The sequence below is a fragment of the Vipera berus genome, assembly GCF_964194415.1.
Source record: "Vipera berus genome assembly, chromosome: 1".
Taxonomy (NCBI): Eukaryota; Metazoa; Chordata; class Lepidosauria; order Squamata; family Viperidae; genus Vipera; species Vipera berus.
This window is the reverse complement of record NC_138202.1, coordinates 151,954,399-151,973,476: the sequence shown is the minus strand read 5'-3', so window position 1 is coordinate 151,973,476 and position 19,078 is coordinate 151,954,399. Positions and strand designations below refer to the sequence as shown.

General features: G+C 38.8%; 1 protein-coding gene across 1 annotated transcript in view; it reads left to right on the top strand.

Moving 5' to 3' along the window:
• The window catches only part of PLA2R1 (phospholipase A2 receptor 1), a gene marked incomplete at both ends in the record, with an annotated part of 73,026 nt that overhangs the window by 42,199 nt on the left and 11,749 nt on the right, over positions 1-19,078 (top strand). Inside the window, 8 exons of the mRNA XM_081339394.1 lie at positions 4,093-4,196; positions 6,336-6,475; positions 10,961-11,078; positions 12,106-12,227; positions 13,716-13,854; positions 15,813-16,051; positions 17,396-17,564; positions 17,870-18,010. Coding sequence (XP_081195520.1) covers positions 4,093-4,196; positions 6,336-6,475; positions 10,961-11,078; positions 12,106-12,227; positions 13,716-13,854; positions 15,813-16,051; positions 17,396-17,564; positions 17,870-18,010 — 1,172 coding nt within the window. The remainder of the gene's footprint in view (positions 1-4,092; positions 4,197-6,335; positions 6,476-10,960; positions 11,079-12,105; positions 12,228-13,715; positions 13,855-15,812; positions 16,052-17,395; positions 17,565-17,869; positions 18,011-19,078) is intronic.

The window sequence follows — 19,078 nt, the reverse complement described above, 5'->3', positions numbered from 1 at the left end:
ATAATACTTAGTGGTGTTTACTCCCAAGGACTGCCTACAGGATTGCAGTCCTGACAAACAGCCATTCAATAATGCTAAATGTACCATTAATAAACACCCCAAATGAAGAAATACTTGCTGTTGCTAAATATTTATTGTATGCAGTGCTTTTTTTTTCTTAAAAAAAAATGGTACCGGAACCCTCATCTTGGGTGCAGGAGGAGGGGGTGGTGACGCTGCTGCGGTCACAGGTGCGAGGGGCGTTGGTGGTGGGCTGCCCCTCAGGGCTGGAGCTGGCGCAGCTGGTGCTGTGGGAGCAGCGGGGCCCGCTCTATATGGCGGGGCTGTGTGGGGCGGAGGTGGTGCAGGCCAGGTGATGCAGGGCAGCCACTTAGGCACGCAGGGCGAGGCGACGGTGGCTCAGGTCCAGCACCAGGTAGGCCACCAGCCTGGCTGACACAGGTGAGCACAAAAAAGGAGTGCACATGGACTCCGCAGAACCCACCTCCCACTCCTTGTCCTCTCTTACTTACCTAGTTGAAATGGTGTAGTTGGGCAGCAGGGAGGGATGCAAAGTTCCTGCCAACTCGCCTTCGCTGCAAACAACTTGCCGGTGCAATGTTTGCCAGCCAGGTCTTTTGGCACGCTCAGCAGCAATTCCTATTGGCTTTTTAAAGCCAATAGGCTTTTGAAAGCCAATAGAGGGAGTAGCATAGCTTGTGCAAAAGCTTTTTTTGTGTGTGTGCAAAAAAGGGTGCCGGAACACCATTCTGAGCATTCTATGAGAAAAAAAGCCCTGCTTTTATGTTTTAATCTTATGATTTTAAAAATATTGTAAGTTGCCCCAAACCTTGTCATGTGGATTGCATACAAATATTATATAATCAGTAAATAAAGGTAGAACATATGTTAAATATACATCAAATTATAATATGCTTCCCTACAAAGTCAATTCTTGCTCAATGACAGACCAAGGAGTTAACTCAGAAAATCTAGAAGAGGTCTGTGCAACTTATAGAAGGGAAAGGCCCACATGGATAAATTAAAAATCTTAGTGGTCTGCAAAGGAATGCTGGTAGGCTAATCAGTGATTTGGTGACTAGAGGAGCATCTACAGTGTTAGAGTTCATGGTCATGGTAAGCCATGGAGGCACTAGGCAACATGACTTTCAGGGCAGTGGTGGTGATTTTATTACTTTTTTTTAAAAAAAAAAGTCTGTGCTCTGTCCAAGGGTACTTGGTAGGCTGCATGTACAGACCTGGTCTAGAATTTATTTTGGAGCATTCAACTATCTAGAGTAGGCATGTCAAACTCATTTTGTTTGAGACAACTTATAAAAGAATTGCCATTAATTTGTTTTAATAAAATAATTTAAATCAATTTTCACTTGATTTCAAATTAAATGAATTATATTGGTTGACAATGAGATTTTTTTAGTACAATTGCCAAATGCAATAAACTGGTTTTAGGTATATGTGTGCACTAATTATTTCAACACCAATACATTTTAACAACATATTCTATTTGTAAATGAATGCAAATGCAAATTATACAATTTTTTGTGCAAAAATAAAACAAAATAACAGATTTAAGAGCTGTTATCATTAGTTATACTTAGATAAAAATAATTCCATCATCCAAAACTTTGTTATACTGTATTTAACAAACAGATGCTTTGGGATTAAAAAAACTGACTGACTACATTTGATTGTGTATCACCGTGGCATTAAAACAAAATTCGAACAGTGTATGAAAAATAAAGGTTCCCTGAACATCTACTGGCTATATCTATACATTTTCCTTGATAGCACTCTATTGCCTTCTTTGTAGCCTTTTTTTCAACTTCCCAGCTTAAAAAAGGCAAGGCACCGGGAGCTGAAAGTTACAGAGACTGTTTAAGCAGGTTGCTAAGCAACCTGTTCACACTCGGCCCTTCTTACCCTCCCACTTTTAAATTAGCCTGTACGGATCGCATTTCCTTCGATTTGAGCCATCTGAAGGCCTATCGCTGCGATGCATTCTGCTGCTCTGCAACCTGGCTGCCTGAGCAGAATTTGGCTCTCCGGAACAGTTTCCTTCAGCTTTTTTTTGTGTGCGTGCAAAAAAAGGTTCCGGAATGCCGTTCTGAGCGTTCTATGGGGAAAAAAGCCTTGGATATATCACATATAATTGAAGATTGTAATTAGTTGTGTGTGCACGTTCAGCAAGTGATATATTTGTGCTGGCATTTCTAGGCCTCTTTCCAACCACATACAGAAAAATTTGTAACAAACGTTGGAATTCTTAAGGCCATGTTTGGTATTTCCCAGCAATCTGTTACTGGAAGGAAAAAGCAATCCCTGCTGTGTTACTGATTCCAGAGAAGCATTTGCATGTATGCAGGTATCCTTAGGGTGCCATAGTTATGAATGAGAAATATTGGTTGCAAAGTTGGCATTTCTGGATGTAATACAGATATTTTGGACTTATTTTTGTTTCTTTGTATGTTTGATCTTTTAAAAAAGGCATATGCTACTGACTACGCTTATGCACATATGTAACATCTTTTGCTAGGATACATGACCACTGCTTTTCCAGAATGTGAAAAGTGAAAGATTGTGACTAAACAAAATTGTAATGTACAGATAATACCACCAGAAATTATTTTAGGCTTTTTAATAAATGTTGTTATTGATGTTAAGCTCACCATGGAAAACATCATATATTGTTATGTATATACTAGGTTAATTATTTAAAGACTGAAGTGCAACATAACTAGATTCTAAATCTATTTTTCAAAACACACAACAGTCCAAATAGTAAAAGTAAAGTCCAAATTAAGAATATTTCATTCTTGTTTAATTTAAAGTGGTTTAGCTGTAATAGATGGTTAGATTCAAAATAGTTTTCAAGAGTATGTACAAAAAATACTATTTTTTTTCTAGCATCAGCTAAATTAGACATATTACATTGAGAAAAATGTTTCTCATTTCTTTCCTGTTACCTTTATTGATTTCATTGCAGAGATGTTAACATAGGAAATAGATTATTTTGTTATCTAATTTTACCTTCCAAAAGACAGAAGCAGATGAAAAATGTGAGGTTCTTTCCTGTTGGCTTTTTTAATTAGCTGTTTTAGATTCTAAAAGTTTAGTTCCTAAAGAAGTAACCTTGTAAATAATTTTAATGTCCTCCTCTAGTGCAGGCTCTTTTATGACTCCAGGACTTCAACTCCCAGAATTCCTGAGCCAGCATGGCTCAGCTTGGAAATCTCTCCCTTTCCCCTCAGCATGGCTGGCTCAGGATTTCTGGGAGTTGAAGTCCACGAGACATAAAAAAGGGCCAAGATTGCCTAGCCCTGCAATAGGCTTTCAGAGGAAGCTCTTTTTTTGCAAAAAAAAAAAAAAAAAAAAGTGCTGGAACGCCGTTCTGAGCATTCTATGAGAAAAAAAAGCCGATTGTATGTATGCATTTCCTGTGTTAAATGCAACTTAAGTGGTACCAGTATATTTTTCTTTCAGATAATCTCCAATCCAGGCCTTACAAATGAATGATTTAAATTTGTTTTAACTTGCTTTATATAAGTTTGTTGTTTTTTTTTTTTAAAAAAATGAAAATTCTCAATGTATTTGTACTAATTTTTCTCTAGTTTTACAATCCCTTTGCAATGCATTTTTAAAGCACTTCTAGCTGGTTAATTTTTTTCACTACTTCACCTAAAATGTACATGTTTATGTATAGTTTTGAATTGCAAGCTACTTAGCAACACTCAGGAAAATGTAGATTTCAGCTTTTAATTCTGTTTCAGGTGTATTTAGGAATGTGGAACAGTTTAGATAAGTTCTTCCACAAATGGGGGAAGGACCTACGGTCTTGGAGGATTTCAATTTGCCTTCCTTTGGGAGCGGTGTCCGATGTAGCTTTGGAGTTCATTACCTGCATGATAGCCATGCGCCAGGTCATCCAGAGCCCAACACGGAACAACAGTGTCACATACCTGATCTGTTTTTCCTATTGGAACAGTGGCAAAGTGATCTGAAATTTTGCTCTAGCAGGATGCTTGCATCATGTGATCTTAGCGTCAAAAGCCATTTCTAATAAATAAATAAATACAATCTAAATTTTGTTTACAGATGGGCAGATGGCTCACTATTATCGTATCAGAACTGGGCAGGAGATAAAGAGAAACCAAAGCCAGCTGAAGGGGCAAAATGTGCTTTTATTTCTTCCCAGACAGGTACATGGTGAATGTGGTTCTTATTATTTCAAAATATTATATGAAACACTTGGTGAGGCTTCGTAATTGTGTTATTTTATCCCAAATCATCTTTGCCTATCGCCTTAGGTAAGAATTCTTCTAACTATTGCAATGTTTGAAAGACACTGAAAACCAGTTTTTTTGTACCAGACTTTGTTGGGTGAGCTCATCATGGTGGTGTATTGTCACTCCAAGTTTGGTACAGTATTTTTTTTAAAAAAAAATATATTGTGCTTATTTTTAATTGATAATTGCAGAATTCCATGTTAAGAGGGTGGCCATATAAATTGAAATAAATATTTAGTTGAAGTTATCATGAAAAGTATTCCAAGATTGTGCAGTTTTTTAACTGAGAATATTGATTTGTGGAATCTTTGGATACTATGCAGATTTTGTGCTCCAAACACTTAATTCCAACAAGAATATCTTACTGCCTTTTATAGCACTGAGCATGGCATGAGAAATGATATCCGTGGAACAACATTTTCTGTACTCAGAATGGTACACATCCCTTTTCTTTCTTGGATTTCTCTTGGGCATCATCCATACTTGCCTTGGAGGATTCCTGCGAAGTAAATTTAAGGCTGCTCGGGTTAGGGGAGCTCAGCATTCAGTTCCCACAAATCATATTGGAAATGATTTGGTTAAAAAATTGACTGCTTTTATTTTATACAGCAGGAGGAATCCAGGAAATAATACAAGTAGCACTGTCTGTATGAAATGGACTGTTGATTTTTACTGGAAATATATTTGAACTTTTGAGGAAATACTGTGGGTGTATCATCCAATGCCGGTCAAAGCCAACTAGTCCTTCAGATGTTTCTCTCTGTGTCTCTTTCTCTGTCTCTGTCTCTGTCTGTCTGTCTGTCTGTCTGTCTCTCTCTCTCTCTCTCTCTCTCTCTCTCACACACACACACACACACACACACACACACAGAGAGAGAGAGAGAAGCTTTGGGTGGCCCAAAAATGTTACAAATTGATTTAGCCCGACAGGTGATCTAATATTGGAAAAGGGTTTGTGCGATATGAACTGCAGTTTGCTTTTACTTTGTTCTTCTCTACCTATTGAACTGGGAACATAAGTTATTGACAAGTCATTTTATGAAACTCCAATTCTTATAGTGCCATCCTCACACTTGGAGAATTATGTTTTACACCTGTACAATGAATTTATCTTGGAATAAATTCAAATACGTTGAAGGAAGGCAGAGACAAAACACTTGGGCACTAGGAAGTGTGCATTTTGAAAGATGGTCAGGAAATGCAATACAGAATTTCTTTCTTACCAACCACTTATCCAGTGAAGATGTGATAGTGCTGAATGAGTGGTCCTCAAAATTCCAGCTGTTGCAGCACCCTTGTGGTCATATGATTGCTGTTTGCAATCTTCCCTGCCAGGTTCCCAGAAGCAAAATCAATGAGGAAGCTGGCAAGGAAAGTCACAAGTTGTTGTGGTAAGTCCTTTGCCAACCTCCCTGCACTCACACCCATGGCCTCCTTTTCCCGGCCTCCCTGTGCTCACACTGCATTGCAGCACCACCTCCTCCCAACTCGTGTGCAAACTGTGCCAAGCTTCCCAGTGCCTCCCCCACCTTATTGGTGACTCCCTCCGCTCCTGCTTAATGACCTGTTGGTCATTAATGACATAATGACATAATCTTGGGCTTGTGACAGCAACCAGGAGTGCCCAAAATTGCTGTTGCTAAGTGATATGGTCATGTGATGTCCTGCTTTGCCATTGCATTGCTTGGCGGCAACAATCTTGGTCCCCATTGCCAACATAACCCAAGGAATACCTGTATATTAATATAAATAAATATGAAAGAGTTGTCTTACATTTTCACTGGTATGGATTTTCACTGTTACACTTGAGGCAGTCTTGATAGGAATATACTCCCACTGGCTCTTTTAATTGCTTGCTCCATTAGGGGGATTCCTTCCTATGTTTCCTTCTCTGATCTTTAAGCCACTTGGAGCTCCTGCCTCTGTTATCTGATTGTTTCTAGGCACCATCTTTCCCTCTTTCCCCAAGGTCATCCACACATTCCATTACAGTATCATTCCATATTGACAGGGTAATTTTAATTTTATTAATTATGTTATTGCATCATTTAGGACAGTGGGGCTTTGCAAACTGTACCACTTCTCTACCTTGTATCTGCAAGCGCAAAAATGTACAAATTACTGAAAGAGAAATTTTGAAAGAAGAATATCAAGGAACATGTCCTAAAGGATGGCTGTACTTTGGATTCAAGGTACTTGCTGGTTTAAAGAAAAACCTTACAGAATTTCAAACCTTAACCCTAAGTTTAGTACGTTGGCCAAAAATGCATTACTACCGGTAATAAAAAAACCACTTAAAAGCACATGTCTTTATGTTTTTAAATTATTAAATATATGTAATAATTTAATGAATTATTTGCTTCATTCTGAAGTGATAATTTAATATTACAGATAGTCCTTGACCTACAGCCACAATTAAGCTCAACATTTTTGTTGCTAAGTGAGACATCTGTTAAGTGAATTTTGCCCCACTTTACAACCTTTCTTGCCACAGTTGTTAAGTGAATCACTGCAGTTGCTAAATGAGTAACACGGTTGTTAAGTGAATCTGGCCTTCCCATTGACTTTGCTTGTCAGAAGGTTGCACAAGGTGATCACATGATCCTGGGACACCTCAGCGGTCATAAATGTGAGTCAGTTGGCCAGCATCTGAATTTTGATCAATGGATCATGGGGATGCTGCAATGGTCATGAATGTGAAAAATGGTCATAAGTCACTTTTTTTAATGCTATTGTAATTTCAAACAGTCACTAAATGAACTGTTGTAACTTGAGCACTACCTGTACTGTGAAAATCCCAGATGATAAAACATGATTCTGGTTGTATCCCAAACCTCAATAGCAAGAAAACATGCATGGATGAATGATAGAGATGCTGTTCTCAGTCTCAAGGGAGAAAATTCTATATTAAACATTTTGTACTGAACGACTATGCATAAGTATATGTCCAATAAACATAAACATAAGACAATCTTATATTTAAGAATCTTATCTGCTTAAAATACAAATGAGGCTTATCTAAGCAGAGAAACATCTGAAAACTATTTGTTAAAGTTTACCTCTCTTTCTGACCCAGAAACCCCAAAACAATGGTTACATATCCTGACTTCTTTAGATGCTATTAAACATAATTTCCCACTTCAGATAGACTAAATACTACAAATAAATAAATAAATAAATAAGCATGCAAATAAAGGAATGAAGCAGGATGCAAAAAATTCATAGGATAAAAGATTTATTTGTTGTAGATTGCAGGCTTTCACAGCCAGTGTTAATGAGATCCTGGACTCAAAGTCTTGGCCGAAATATCTGGTATCCTGACATTTCACTGGTAACTGTGGCTGGCATCTTCAGAGGCAAAGTGAGCTGCTCCATAGCACACTTCTCAGCAGTTCACAGATGACTGAGCAGGACCTCTGAGCTTTTGTATTTGTAACCAAACTAATTGGTAACCAACTAATTGGACAATGTTCTGATTGGTTCTTCGTGTGTGTGTGTGTGTGTGTGTGTGTGTGTGTGTGTGTGTGTGTCTGATTTAAAAAACCTCCAGAGGAACAAATTCTTGATTCTTTGAAAGGCTACTGTTTATTGTTATTCTTTTATTTGATACTGCTATAGATTCTATATGGTGTTGATAAATTAAGGGCTTCTTTTATTTTGGCATCTTGTAAAACTGGAAATGAAGCTTTGAAAACTTCAGACTCTGCCTTCTTATTAAAATTGTTGGGGCATTTTAATAACCGTATAGCTTTTCTGTGTGGTTATACATGAGGATTTGGGATGATTGCTAATACTTGTGTAGCTTTAAATTGAATCTTATGTCCATTATGTAATAACATGTGCTCAGCCACCACTGATTTTTCAAGTTGTCTTAGCTGGTAATATCTTTCATGTTCTTTTAGTGAGACTTAATACAACATTTTTTTAATTCCACTATATCTATTTTATTTTATTTATTTTTCACATTTTTGAACTGCCAATCTCCCTCAGATATAACTGCCTGAAGCTGCATGATATGCAATAAACCCCTGATGGTGATAGTTTACAGTTTTGTGGCATCTTGGTTTCTGAGGGAAAATATCACACAACTGTTCCTGGGAAATGTTATGCAATAACACTTTCACAAGCCACCAGATATAACTGTATCATGCATAGATCTGACCAAGACAAATGTACCTTGCAGTAAAAGAACAATAAATTACAGTTAGGTGATAACTTTTAGTCTCACGTGAAACTAAATTTATACACTTCCACGTGGTACCATTTTCATTGTTCTACCATACTTTGTCAAAGAGTTATGAGGCATCATGATCATTAGACACCTCCCTCCCTTGTAGGCAAATATACTCACCTGTGTAAAAATCTTTATTGTGAAATATCTTGAAAACTTTAGCCAACCAGCAGATTTATCACCTGTTTCCTAATTCATCTAATCAAAATATGTAAGAATTAACATATTTTATCGTGGAGGCCGATAATTTCCCAAAATTTGTAGACCAGTGTAATCCTTCAGATGACATTACCAACCTAATATGTGTCCCATTTTCTTTTGTGTTTTCTTCAGCTAAAGATTTTGACTGAGTTCCCAAGTGTGATATTAAGCCATAATTCTCTTGTTTAGGTTTGTTTTAGTTCATGCAGTGAACCCTGTTATTTTAGTTTTTAATCCATGGTTTAGAATGTTATGTGATCTAGTGAATCAAAGAGGCCAGTCACAGTTGCTGACAAAATATCAGGGCTTTTACCAGATAATTAGACTATGGTTTAATTAATTTCTTAAACTAGTAACCTGGAGGCTCATCATCATTGGATATGTTTGCTTGTATGTTTATTCAATTTATATCCTGCCTTTTTATTTTTGTACAACTCAAGGGGACAAACATAATGTTCCTTCCTCCAATATTCCCAACAGGTCTGTGAAATAATCACCTGAACATTAGACCAATGAAAAGAAGTGGATTAGAAAAGCAGGGATAAGATAGTTCTGTGACTTAAATACTTTATGGAATTCCCTGATTTTGTTTTCTGTTTTTGTATGTATCTGTCACTCAACATAATCTGCCTTCTGTTCTGGTGTTGCTAGAATACATCTTTGCTTTATGAATCTTACACATTTTGTAAAAAGAATAAGTGCAGTTATAAAACTGCAGATATTCAGAGCAGATACTCAGAAAGAATATTATTGTCAGGAGAAGAGAATACAGTATATCTGGCTTAATGTGGTAAAGGATAGAATAAACAGCAAGAGAGAACACTAGAATATAGAAAACAAGATCAGGAAAAGGTACAAGAATGCAAGTCAGGAAATAGTAGCAGCTGATGTGTAATCAAAAACATGCAACTAGGAACGTTCAGGAACACCCTTGGAGCAACCAGTTCCTGATTTTTTTAAAGAACATCTTAGAATCTTTAATCAAGTAATTGTTGCTCTTGGACATTAAAGCAAGGCAGGGATGTAGAGTAATACAATTATTCCTTTCTAAATCCAACAAGATACCCATATATACTACCCATGTGGGATAATGCTGTGCTAAACTATGCTGGATCCTTTTTCATTAACTTTAATTATTTCTGATTTTCACTTGTTGCTATGTGGGTTATATTCAAAAGAGCAATAGAGAGCTTAGCTTTTAGTTGCTCCTTGGCAATTTTATCCTTCTGGCAAATGCAATTTTGGTTATTTGATATAATAGATGAGTAATAGGGGAGTGTATTTTAATAGAGTAGGATGTGCATCCCTTATGATCATTACTAATGAAAATTCAGACTTATTCTTTGATGTAAGCTAGTTTGGAATACGTTGTTATTAAGGTTAATGCTAAAAGCAATGCGAGAATAAATGCGATCCCATTTATCTTTACCTTTCCCCTCCTGCCTTTGCCGTGTCGGAGACAGCAGTTAATAGTACCATACCCAGCAACGTAGTCACGTTTTCCTCTGCTATACTGGTAGTCCTCAACTTATGACCACAACCGAGTCCAATTTTTTTGTTGCTAAGTGAGACATTTGTTAAGTGAATTTGCCCCATTTTACGACTTTTCTTGCCACAATTGTTAAGTTAATCACCGTGGCTGTTAAATTAACACTGCAGTTGTTAAACACGGTTGTTAAGTGAATCTGCTTCTCCACTGACTTTGCTTGTCAGAAGGCCACAAAAGGGGCTCATATGAGCCCAGGACACTGCAACCGTCATTAGTATGAGTCAGTTACCAAGCATCTGAATTTTGATCACGGGGCCATGAGGATGCTGCAACAGTGGTATAAAAAGTGGTCATAAGTCACTTTTTTCAGTTCTGTTGTAACTGAATGGTCACTAAATGAACTGTTGTAAGTCAAGTACTACCTGTACTACAGTCTCTGAGGAGCCCAATTTGATTCCCTGGTCCCCATCAATCAGTGTCCATCTGATGTTTCACTAGAAAACTGCCTTTAAAAAAATTCTGATTATCTTCCTGAGTGTTCTAAATTGCTATTCTATTTATAAATTGTAGTTTATGTTTCTTTTTTTTCTTTTCCAATTAATGTGCTAAACAAGAAGCATGGTCTATATCACTTCTTTTAACTCAGCTTCTTCATTCTTTCCAAACCTACCCTTATCCAGTCTTGCAAATAAAATTTTATTTATGTGATTCATGGCTATCCTAAAGACCCAGTTCAATCTTTCTTTCTGTAAACAGTGTTTCCTGGTGCAGATTCCAAAGGATTCAGCCCATTTAAAAAGTTGGCATTCTGCTCAAAAAACCTGCAGCTACTATGATGCATCACTTGTGTCAGTTGAAAATGAAGTTGAACAAGGTACCATACTGTGTGTTACACCTTTATCAAAATATTATAAATATGTGTTTCTTACAAATATTCCATATTTTATTTTATTACTAGGACCACCTCTGATATCTATTTATATTTAAGCCTCTGGGCCTTAAGCATAATAAGATTTTGTAGGACCTATCCAATAGTTGTATTGGATATTATACGAGGAAAAGTAAGAGGATCCAAAATAAGGCTACTTAAATGCTTGACTAAGTTTTCTATTGTGAATTTATGTCTTGCAACTGAATATTTATTATCTTTCATAGAAGACTAGATATAATTTTCTATCAGAAAAAAAATAACTTTACCACTTGCAATTGGCTGTAAAATATCACTGTGCAACATATTACATTTCAGGTATAAATTGGTTTAAACTATGGAGGAAGTAAGTAATGCTATAAAACACATGTATATTTGCATTTTATAGGGTTATTTAACTTTGAATAAGTTCCTGCCTCTTTGTACTGGGAAGATTTAAACTCATTTCCTGGGATTTAAGACCTCCCCTTGATAACTATTAGAGAGCTAAAAACCATTTCCTGGGACCTCAAACTTGATACCTATTTTCTTCTCTAACTTGGAAAGCATAGTGGCATTTCCATAGAATTCTTAAAGAACTTTGCAGTCAGTGACAAAATAAAACACTAAAAGATAAGGAGTGTGGAATGAAATAGCATGGAAATCCTCATTTGAGATGGTTTGGTCATGTAAAGAGAATGAATGAGGATCAAATTATATCAGCTATATAGTGCATTCTGCTTTATAGAATGCTGCTTACCTTGAAAGAGGCATGTATGTTTGAGGTTCTTTTTAGGCATGGTAGTTCTAACCAAAGGAGGCTTTGATAACTGACTTTTCAGAGTGATAAAAAGTAATTATACTTCGGATTTCCCCAAAAGTTGTATCAGCCTGCATTTCTTACTTTTCATCTCTATGTAATTCCAATCACTATTAATTTGAAAATAATAATTTAGCAGACCTTAGGTTTCTGAATTCTAGTTTTATTTTCTAGCTTTCATTGCAATGAACTTACTTGGACATAAATCTAATGTCTGGATTGGTCTGCAGAGTGATAGTTATGAAAAACGGCTTAATGGACAAGAAGTAGAATATGCCAACTGGTCTCCAGCACAGGTAAGGCAATGTAGTCTTACTTTTTTGTACCTTTTTTGTACCCTATATTGTATTTATAATAAATGTATTTCCTACATAGATAGAAGGAGGAGGGGGAAGGCTGGAGAAAATATGAAAAAAAGAAAACTCTTTCCTGAAGAAGATATTAATCAGGAATAACCAAGAGCCCATTAAAATGGTACAGATAAAATGCTCTTGAATCAAGCTCATTTGCTGTAAGTGTTATGGAAATAGTCTGCCTTCTTCTGGGATTTTTTTTCTTAATTCCCAGTCTAGCCAATGGTCTAAAAGGTGTTTGATTTATCCACTTTGAATCATATCCAGCATCCACCTCTGGTGCTTTGCAAATTAGATTAGTGCAAATAAGGCATCTCCAAAGTATTAAAGCAATTACATCATTTGCAAAGTTCACAGGGCTATTTCAAAGGATGTCTGTGTGCATGTGCAACACATCAATCAGATGAAATTACTGAGCTTTGTACACACATGCAGAGAAAAATGGGAGCACTTTTCAAAGCAGCTATATGAGTCTCAGGGATGATGAAGCTCCTTTAAAGCTTCTATGAGACATGCTGTGTCCAGTGTAAGGAGTTTTGTGAAGTGCATATTTTAAACACTTTGCACAACCATAGAATGCTGAACTATCAGTAAGTTGGGGGAAAAAGCCTCCTCATTTGAATTTGGATAGCACTATGAAAAGGACAAAAACGTACATAATATCAGTGAATTTGGTAGCCCAGTTCTAATATAAGCAAAGAAGAAAATCAAAACTAGAATTCCGGGATCTTGTTGATGAATTCTGCTTTCCAGAGATTATTTAATGAATTCAGTAATAAAGTGATGTCCTTTGGTAGCTCTCCTATTCATTCAGTATTCAAACAAAAACTGTGTCAGTGAAAGGAAATTACATAATGTATAGTCTTGGTTCACCTAAGATCATTTCAAGAAGAACTCAAAGGAAAATCCCAAGAAAATTGTTGCTGCAAACTGTATCTTTGTCTGTCAAAAAAAAAGGTTTGATTGGAAATTTTTATAGGTAAACATAATTAAATATTTCCTATCTGCTAACAATTCTATCAAGTGTTTCTAGTAACAAAGAGTACATTATTGCTTGCACAAATCAACAATAAGAATATGACATGAGATTTATTATCTGTGTTATTTACTCTATTCCTGTATCACTTTCCTATGCTAAAATATTGCAATGTGTTTTATTGAGATTTTTAAAAAATCCTAAAAATACTGCAGAACACAGAAAACTCTAATGAAAAAGGGCAATGCAGCCAATAACACTGCATGTTGATTGTTGGAAAGGCAGTGAATTGAGGGGACCAAAAAGTTGGGAGGAGGGGGAATGAAAAAAAGCCATAGTACAGTGTTTTGTGGCATTTCCCACTTTTCTTTTATGCATACTCTGATTATCAATTTTATTTTAAAATCTGTCTATGACTTTTCCCACTGATTTCTATCACAATATATTAATTTCAGAATCATTACATTGGTGATACTGAAAAAAAAGATGTCCTATGTGCCTCAATATTAAATTATCCAAGTTTCAGTTTAATGGGAAAGTGGTACCTTGAAAGCTGTGAGAACAAAAATGGGTTTGTCTGCCAGAAAGCTCAAGGTAAATTGTTATAACTTTATTTATATAAAAATATGCTAAACTTTATAATCTCTTTCATATGTTGTATGAATTCTACTACCTAAATGACCCATCCAGCAATTATCCTTGAGCTAAAATAGTGTTTCTCAGCCTTGACAATTTTATGACGAGTGGACGTCAACTCCCAGAATTCCCCAACCAGCTTTTTGGATGCTTTCTATAGGTGTATACAGGGGTGTCAAACTGCCAGCCCGCAGGCTGGACGCGTCATCCGGAAGCCGCACCCACCCCATTGCCGGCAATGGCAAAACTCTCCCGATACGTTGCGTGACGTCACGTGACGTCGTGAGTTTGACATGTCTGCACAGATAGGATGGAAGATACTGTATCTATTTCTGGGATGGGGCTTTTATGTGTGGTTGTTGCTGCTAGTTCAATATATACTCTTACACCATGATGAGAAATGGGCAACTGTTCAGTGTTACACTTTGGTGAATGGCGATAATTGATGAAGCAATTTTTGGAAAAATTATACAAAATTCTGAATGACTGTGGTGTTGGGGAAGAAATTATTCTGCCTGATGACAAGAATAAATAAATGAAAATGAGACAAGATGGTACAAAAAATACCCTATAAGAGTCATGACATCTTTCTGCAAATGAGAATGCTTACCAACTATTTATAGGCAGTTGTTTACAGATTAAAGATAAGGGAACAATGAATATGGTAGCTGCATAAATTTGAGTGCCCTTCTAGGTGATTTGGTGCTCTTCCTGCTATATATAGGCAGGGATCTTTCAAAGTTCAGGTAGTCATCAGGTTTTAATAGCAATTCAGACTAGAATTTTCATTGCTATGTGATGTGGTCATATAGCATGATGTTACATTGCATCACATAGTGATGGCAGTCTCAACTGTCTCAGTTGGCACTGTAACCCAGAAACCTCACAGCTCATTAAGAGAGGATCTCATGTGACATACGTTCTAGGCAAGCAACCCAGCAGGTGAGGGCTGCAGGTGGGTGGGTGAAAGCTGCCCACAGACTCCTCTGAGCCAGGCAGGCTGACAGGAGTCAGGACCAGGTGCAATTGAGCATGGGCAGGCTTGGGGGGGGGGGGAGAACTAGCGGCACTCTTCCACAAGCTCCTCTTGTTGCAAGGATTATTCAGCACATCTGGAGAATACTAGTCTTGACAACCAACAGTATTCATTTAACTCTAGATGGCCCCACTGCTTGTTTAAGCACAAGAAATAGCACTTAGCCTTATATACTGCTTCACAGTGCTTTACAGCCACCTCTAAGTGGTTTACAGAGTCACCCTATTGCCCCCAACAATCTGGGTCCTCATTTTACCAACCTCAGAAAGATGGAAGGCTGAATCCACCTGGAGCCTGGGAGACTCAAAACTGCCGGCAGTCGGCAGAATTAGCTTGCAATACTGCATTCTAACTACTGTGCCACCACAGCTCTTAGCCACCCAGATCCAGACACCAGCAGATCCTTGGGTAGTAGTCCCAGTTTGATTACACAACCTTCCTAGATCTACTGGGAAGGTCTACTTCTCATCCAAGAAGCTGTTTTACTATCAAGAGTGAGCTTCTCCCATTCTCCTTTCCCCTTTGGTTGCTTCCAGTTTCCTATTAGAATTAGAAAATTCACAACCCTTCTCACTCCCTGAGCCCTTCTGTGCCCACTGCTTCTCCAAAACTAGCACACCAATGACCACAACCAACACAACACACCTGGCAGCTTTGCTGCAGGGCTTTTATAGCAGCTCTTTGCTAAGCAGCTTGCCTGAGGTCTTAAAGAGGCAGGCACCATCATCCCCTGTCCTCTCACAACTCTAATAGTTTGCAATACTTGTCACTTATATTTCTTTCAGAGATGGCTATAGCTTGTTTGAAAATGTTCAGTGTCTTAATGTTAAGCTTATTAAAAAACTTTTTTTCAAAAGACTCTTGATCTTCTCTGTCACAGATACTTCTAGATACATCATTGATCCTTCGGTGATGTACCCAATCCCGGATACTTTAGAATATGCAAACAGTACATATACATTGATCAATGGCAGTATGACTTGGAACATGGCTTTACAAATGTGCAAAAAAAATGGGGCTGAGTTGGTCAGCATTACAGACTACTACCATCAAGCTTTCCTTACCGTAATAATAAATCGAGTGGGTTACGCTCACTGGATTGGATTGTTCACTTCAGATGTAGGTACCGTGTTTCCTCGAAAATAAGACCCAACCAGAAAATAAGCCCTAGCCTGATTTTTAGTGTGCTCCTAATATAAGCCCTACCCCCAAAATAAGTCCCAGTTAAGACCATCATCAGCCCTGGGGAGGGAGGCATGGCCAGCACAGGAGACAGCGAGCGCGTGGGGGCTGATGGTGTCCAGCAGCAGCCACTGCTCACGCAACACAGGTAAGTCCAAGCCTGCAACCCGCCGGGGGGAGGCAGATGAACCCGACGTGCGGCAGCATTGGCAGCAGGCGGAGGCCCCGCCACGGGCAAGCCAAGAGATGGTGGGATGGAGTGGGCAGGCAGCCACGGGAGGCTCATCCTCGTGCAGTCACTGGCACCAGGGGGAGGCTCCCCAGATTTAACAATGAAAGAGAACTGCTCTGGGGAGAAGGAGGGAGACCCTGTACGTCAGCCTATAGCCTGTGTTGAAGGGCAGAGATTCCCTTCCTGGAGGGGGAGAGAGAGAAATGGGGGAGGGGCAAATCCAGCCTGTAAAATGAAGTCACCACTGTAACATTTCCCCTGGCTGTGCTGGCAACTCAGCACACGAGCAGGAAACCCCAGCTCTGAGTGGTCATGATCTCCTGATTCATTAATATGCCTCAACATCCACGAAAACCAAACCTTAAAAGTAATTTGATCGCAGCTTCGTATTTGTCGATGTCTTTGTTTGACACGATACATTGAAAAACATTTCATTTTTAAATTGGGAAAGGCCTCCTTTCCTCGATAATAAGTGTTTTGAATCTCAGAACTGGCAAGAGAGAGAAGGCTCAATGATCTGACGTAGGATAAAGCAGCTTCCTTTCTTTTCAGAATGATGGGTGGTTTTCTGTGGAGGGAAAATAACTTTTGTAAATAATTTAGGTTCCCTTTCTTGGAAACGAGAGTGAATAAAGTATATTAATCCCAATTAACTGGTAAAAGGACAAGCTTGGTAGAGATGCTTGGCTTCAAAAAAGTTCATGTGAAACCTCCCTTAGAAGCTGCTTTATGGACTAACAGGCCCTCTTCCCCTGCTTCAAAAAAACCAAAGCAGGCACCTTGCTTCATCTCATGTTGCTCTTAAGGCTCTTATCTGGCAGCCCTATTAACTGGAAGAGGCTTTGGAAAATGCACGGAAGCCTCTTTCGGATAACTGGAAATACTGGACGAGACCAGATCACTTCCCTAAAGAATCTTACTCTGCTCCTCACTTCAAGCAGAATTGCTTCATTTCTGTAGCATGAAGTACCTCATCAAATTGCAGTTGCCGCATAAAAGCCTCTTGAGTTAATGACCTGCAGAGACTAATCAAATACTTCTTTTGGCAGGATGGCCTTCACTTTGAGTGGTCAGATGGCACCAGGCCTTTTTTTACATTTTGGGGAGAAGAGGAAACACAAAGTACGGGACACTGTGTTTACATTGATACTAATGGACATTGGAAAAATACTGACTGTGAAAAGCTTTTGAGTGGTGCAATTTGCCGTATTTCACCAAGTAAGTAAGCTCTTATGTTAAACATTGAAATGTTTTTGGTAAATATAACTCATTCTGGCTTTTTTTTGAAAATAGCAATCCAATCAGGAATATTAAAAATAATGTAATGCTTAACGATTTGGAGGGAATTACTGTAGAACACAAGATAATTGCAAAGTTGCCCAATTTTCTGCCAGTGCGCAAAAAATCATGACTGACATTAAAATCCTGTGGTTGATTAATTAATTTAAAAATGCCAAAGTAATGAACAAATACAAAGTTTGTGATAATGCTGGAAAATACTTCAACCTCTTCCTTTGTCATAGAGAATAAATCAATGGAAAATAAGGAATTGTGTGTTGAAAAGACTGTACCTTGGATAAGGTTTGGCAGAAATTGCTATAGCTTTTCCACTGTTTTTGAGAATCTGAACTTTTATGAAGCATTGGAGTTTTGCAGTAGGCAAGGTAAGAAGCTTTTAAATTTGGGGCCTAACATTGTTGGACTGCCTATTCAGCACCACTAGTTTTTTTCTTCTCTTCTCTTCTCCACCCTCATTGCATTCGCAGATAACCGCCCGGCCGCCCTGTTTAGGGTGACCCGTTCCCTTTTAAATCAGGGGACGGGAGAGGACCCCTTGCAGGGACGGGCCGAGGAGTTTAGTGAGTATCTGGTGGATAAAATCGCTCAGATTCGGGCTGGCTTGGACTCCGACTGGGCAGTATCTGATGAAGGGGAAACGATAGGTTTGGCCGATATTATTTGGGAAGAGTTTGATCCTGTGACTCCAGATGAAGTGGACAGGATCATGGGGAAATTAAGTGCCGCCACGTGTTTGTTGGACCCGTGTCCCTCCTGGCTGGTTTATGCGGCTCGGGAGGTTACACGAGGCTGGCTCCTGGCAGTTATCAATGCTTCCTTGAGTGAGGGTTGCTTCCCTGCCGCCTTGAAAGAGGCGGTGGTAAGGCCCCTCCTCAAGAAACCTGCCTTGGATCCAGCTATTTTAAATAACTTTCGTCCTGTCTCCAACCTTCGCTTCCTTGCGAAGGTTGTTGAGAGCGTGGTGGCACGGCAGCTTCCTTTTGTCCTGGAGGAAACTGAGTATCTGGATCCATACCAATCGGGTTTCAGGCCCGGGTACAGCACGGAGACGGCATTGGTCGCGCTGGTGGATGATCTCTGGCGGGCCCGAGACAGGGGTTATTCCTCTGTCCTGGTCCTTTTAGATCTCTCAGCGGCTTTTGATACCATCGACTATGGTATGTTGCTGCGACGTCTCGAGGGGTTGGGAGTGGGAGGCACCGTTTTACGGTGGTTCTCCTGCTACCTCTCGGGCCGTTCGCAGACGGTGTTGGCAGGAGGGCAGAGGTCAACCCCTAGGCCCCTTAGTTGTGGGGTGCCTCAGGGGTCGGTCCTCTTGCCCCTCCTGTTCAACATCTATATGAAGCCGCTGGGTGAGATCATCCGTGGTTTCGGGGTGAGGTATCATCAATATGCTGATGATACCGAGCTTTTTATCTCCACTCTGAACCAAC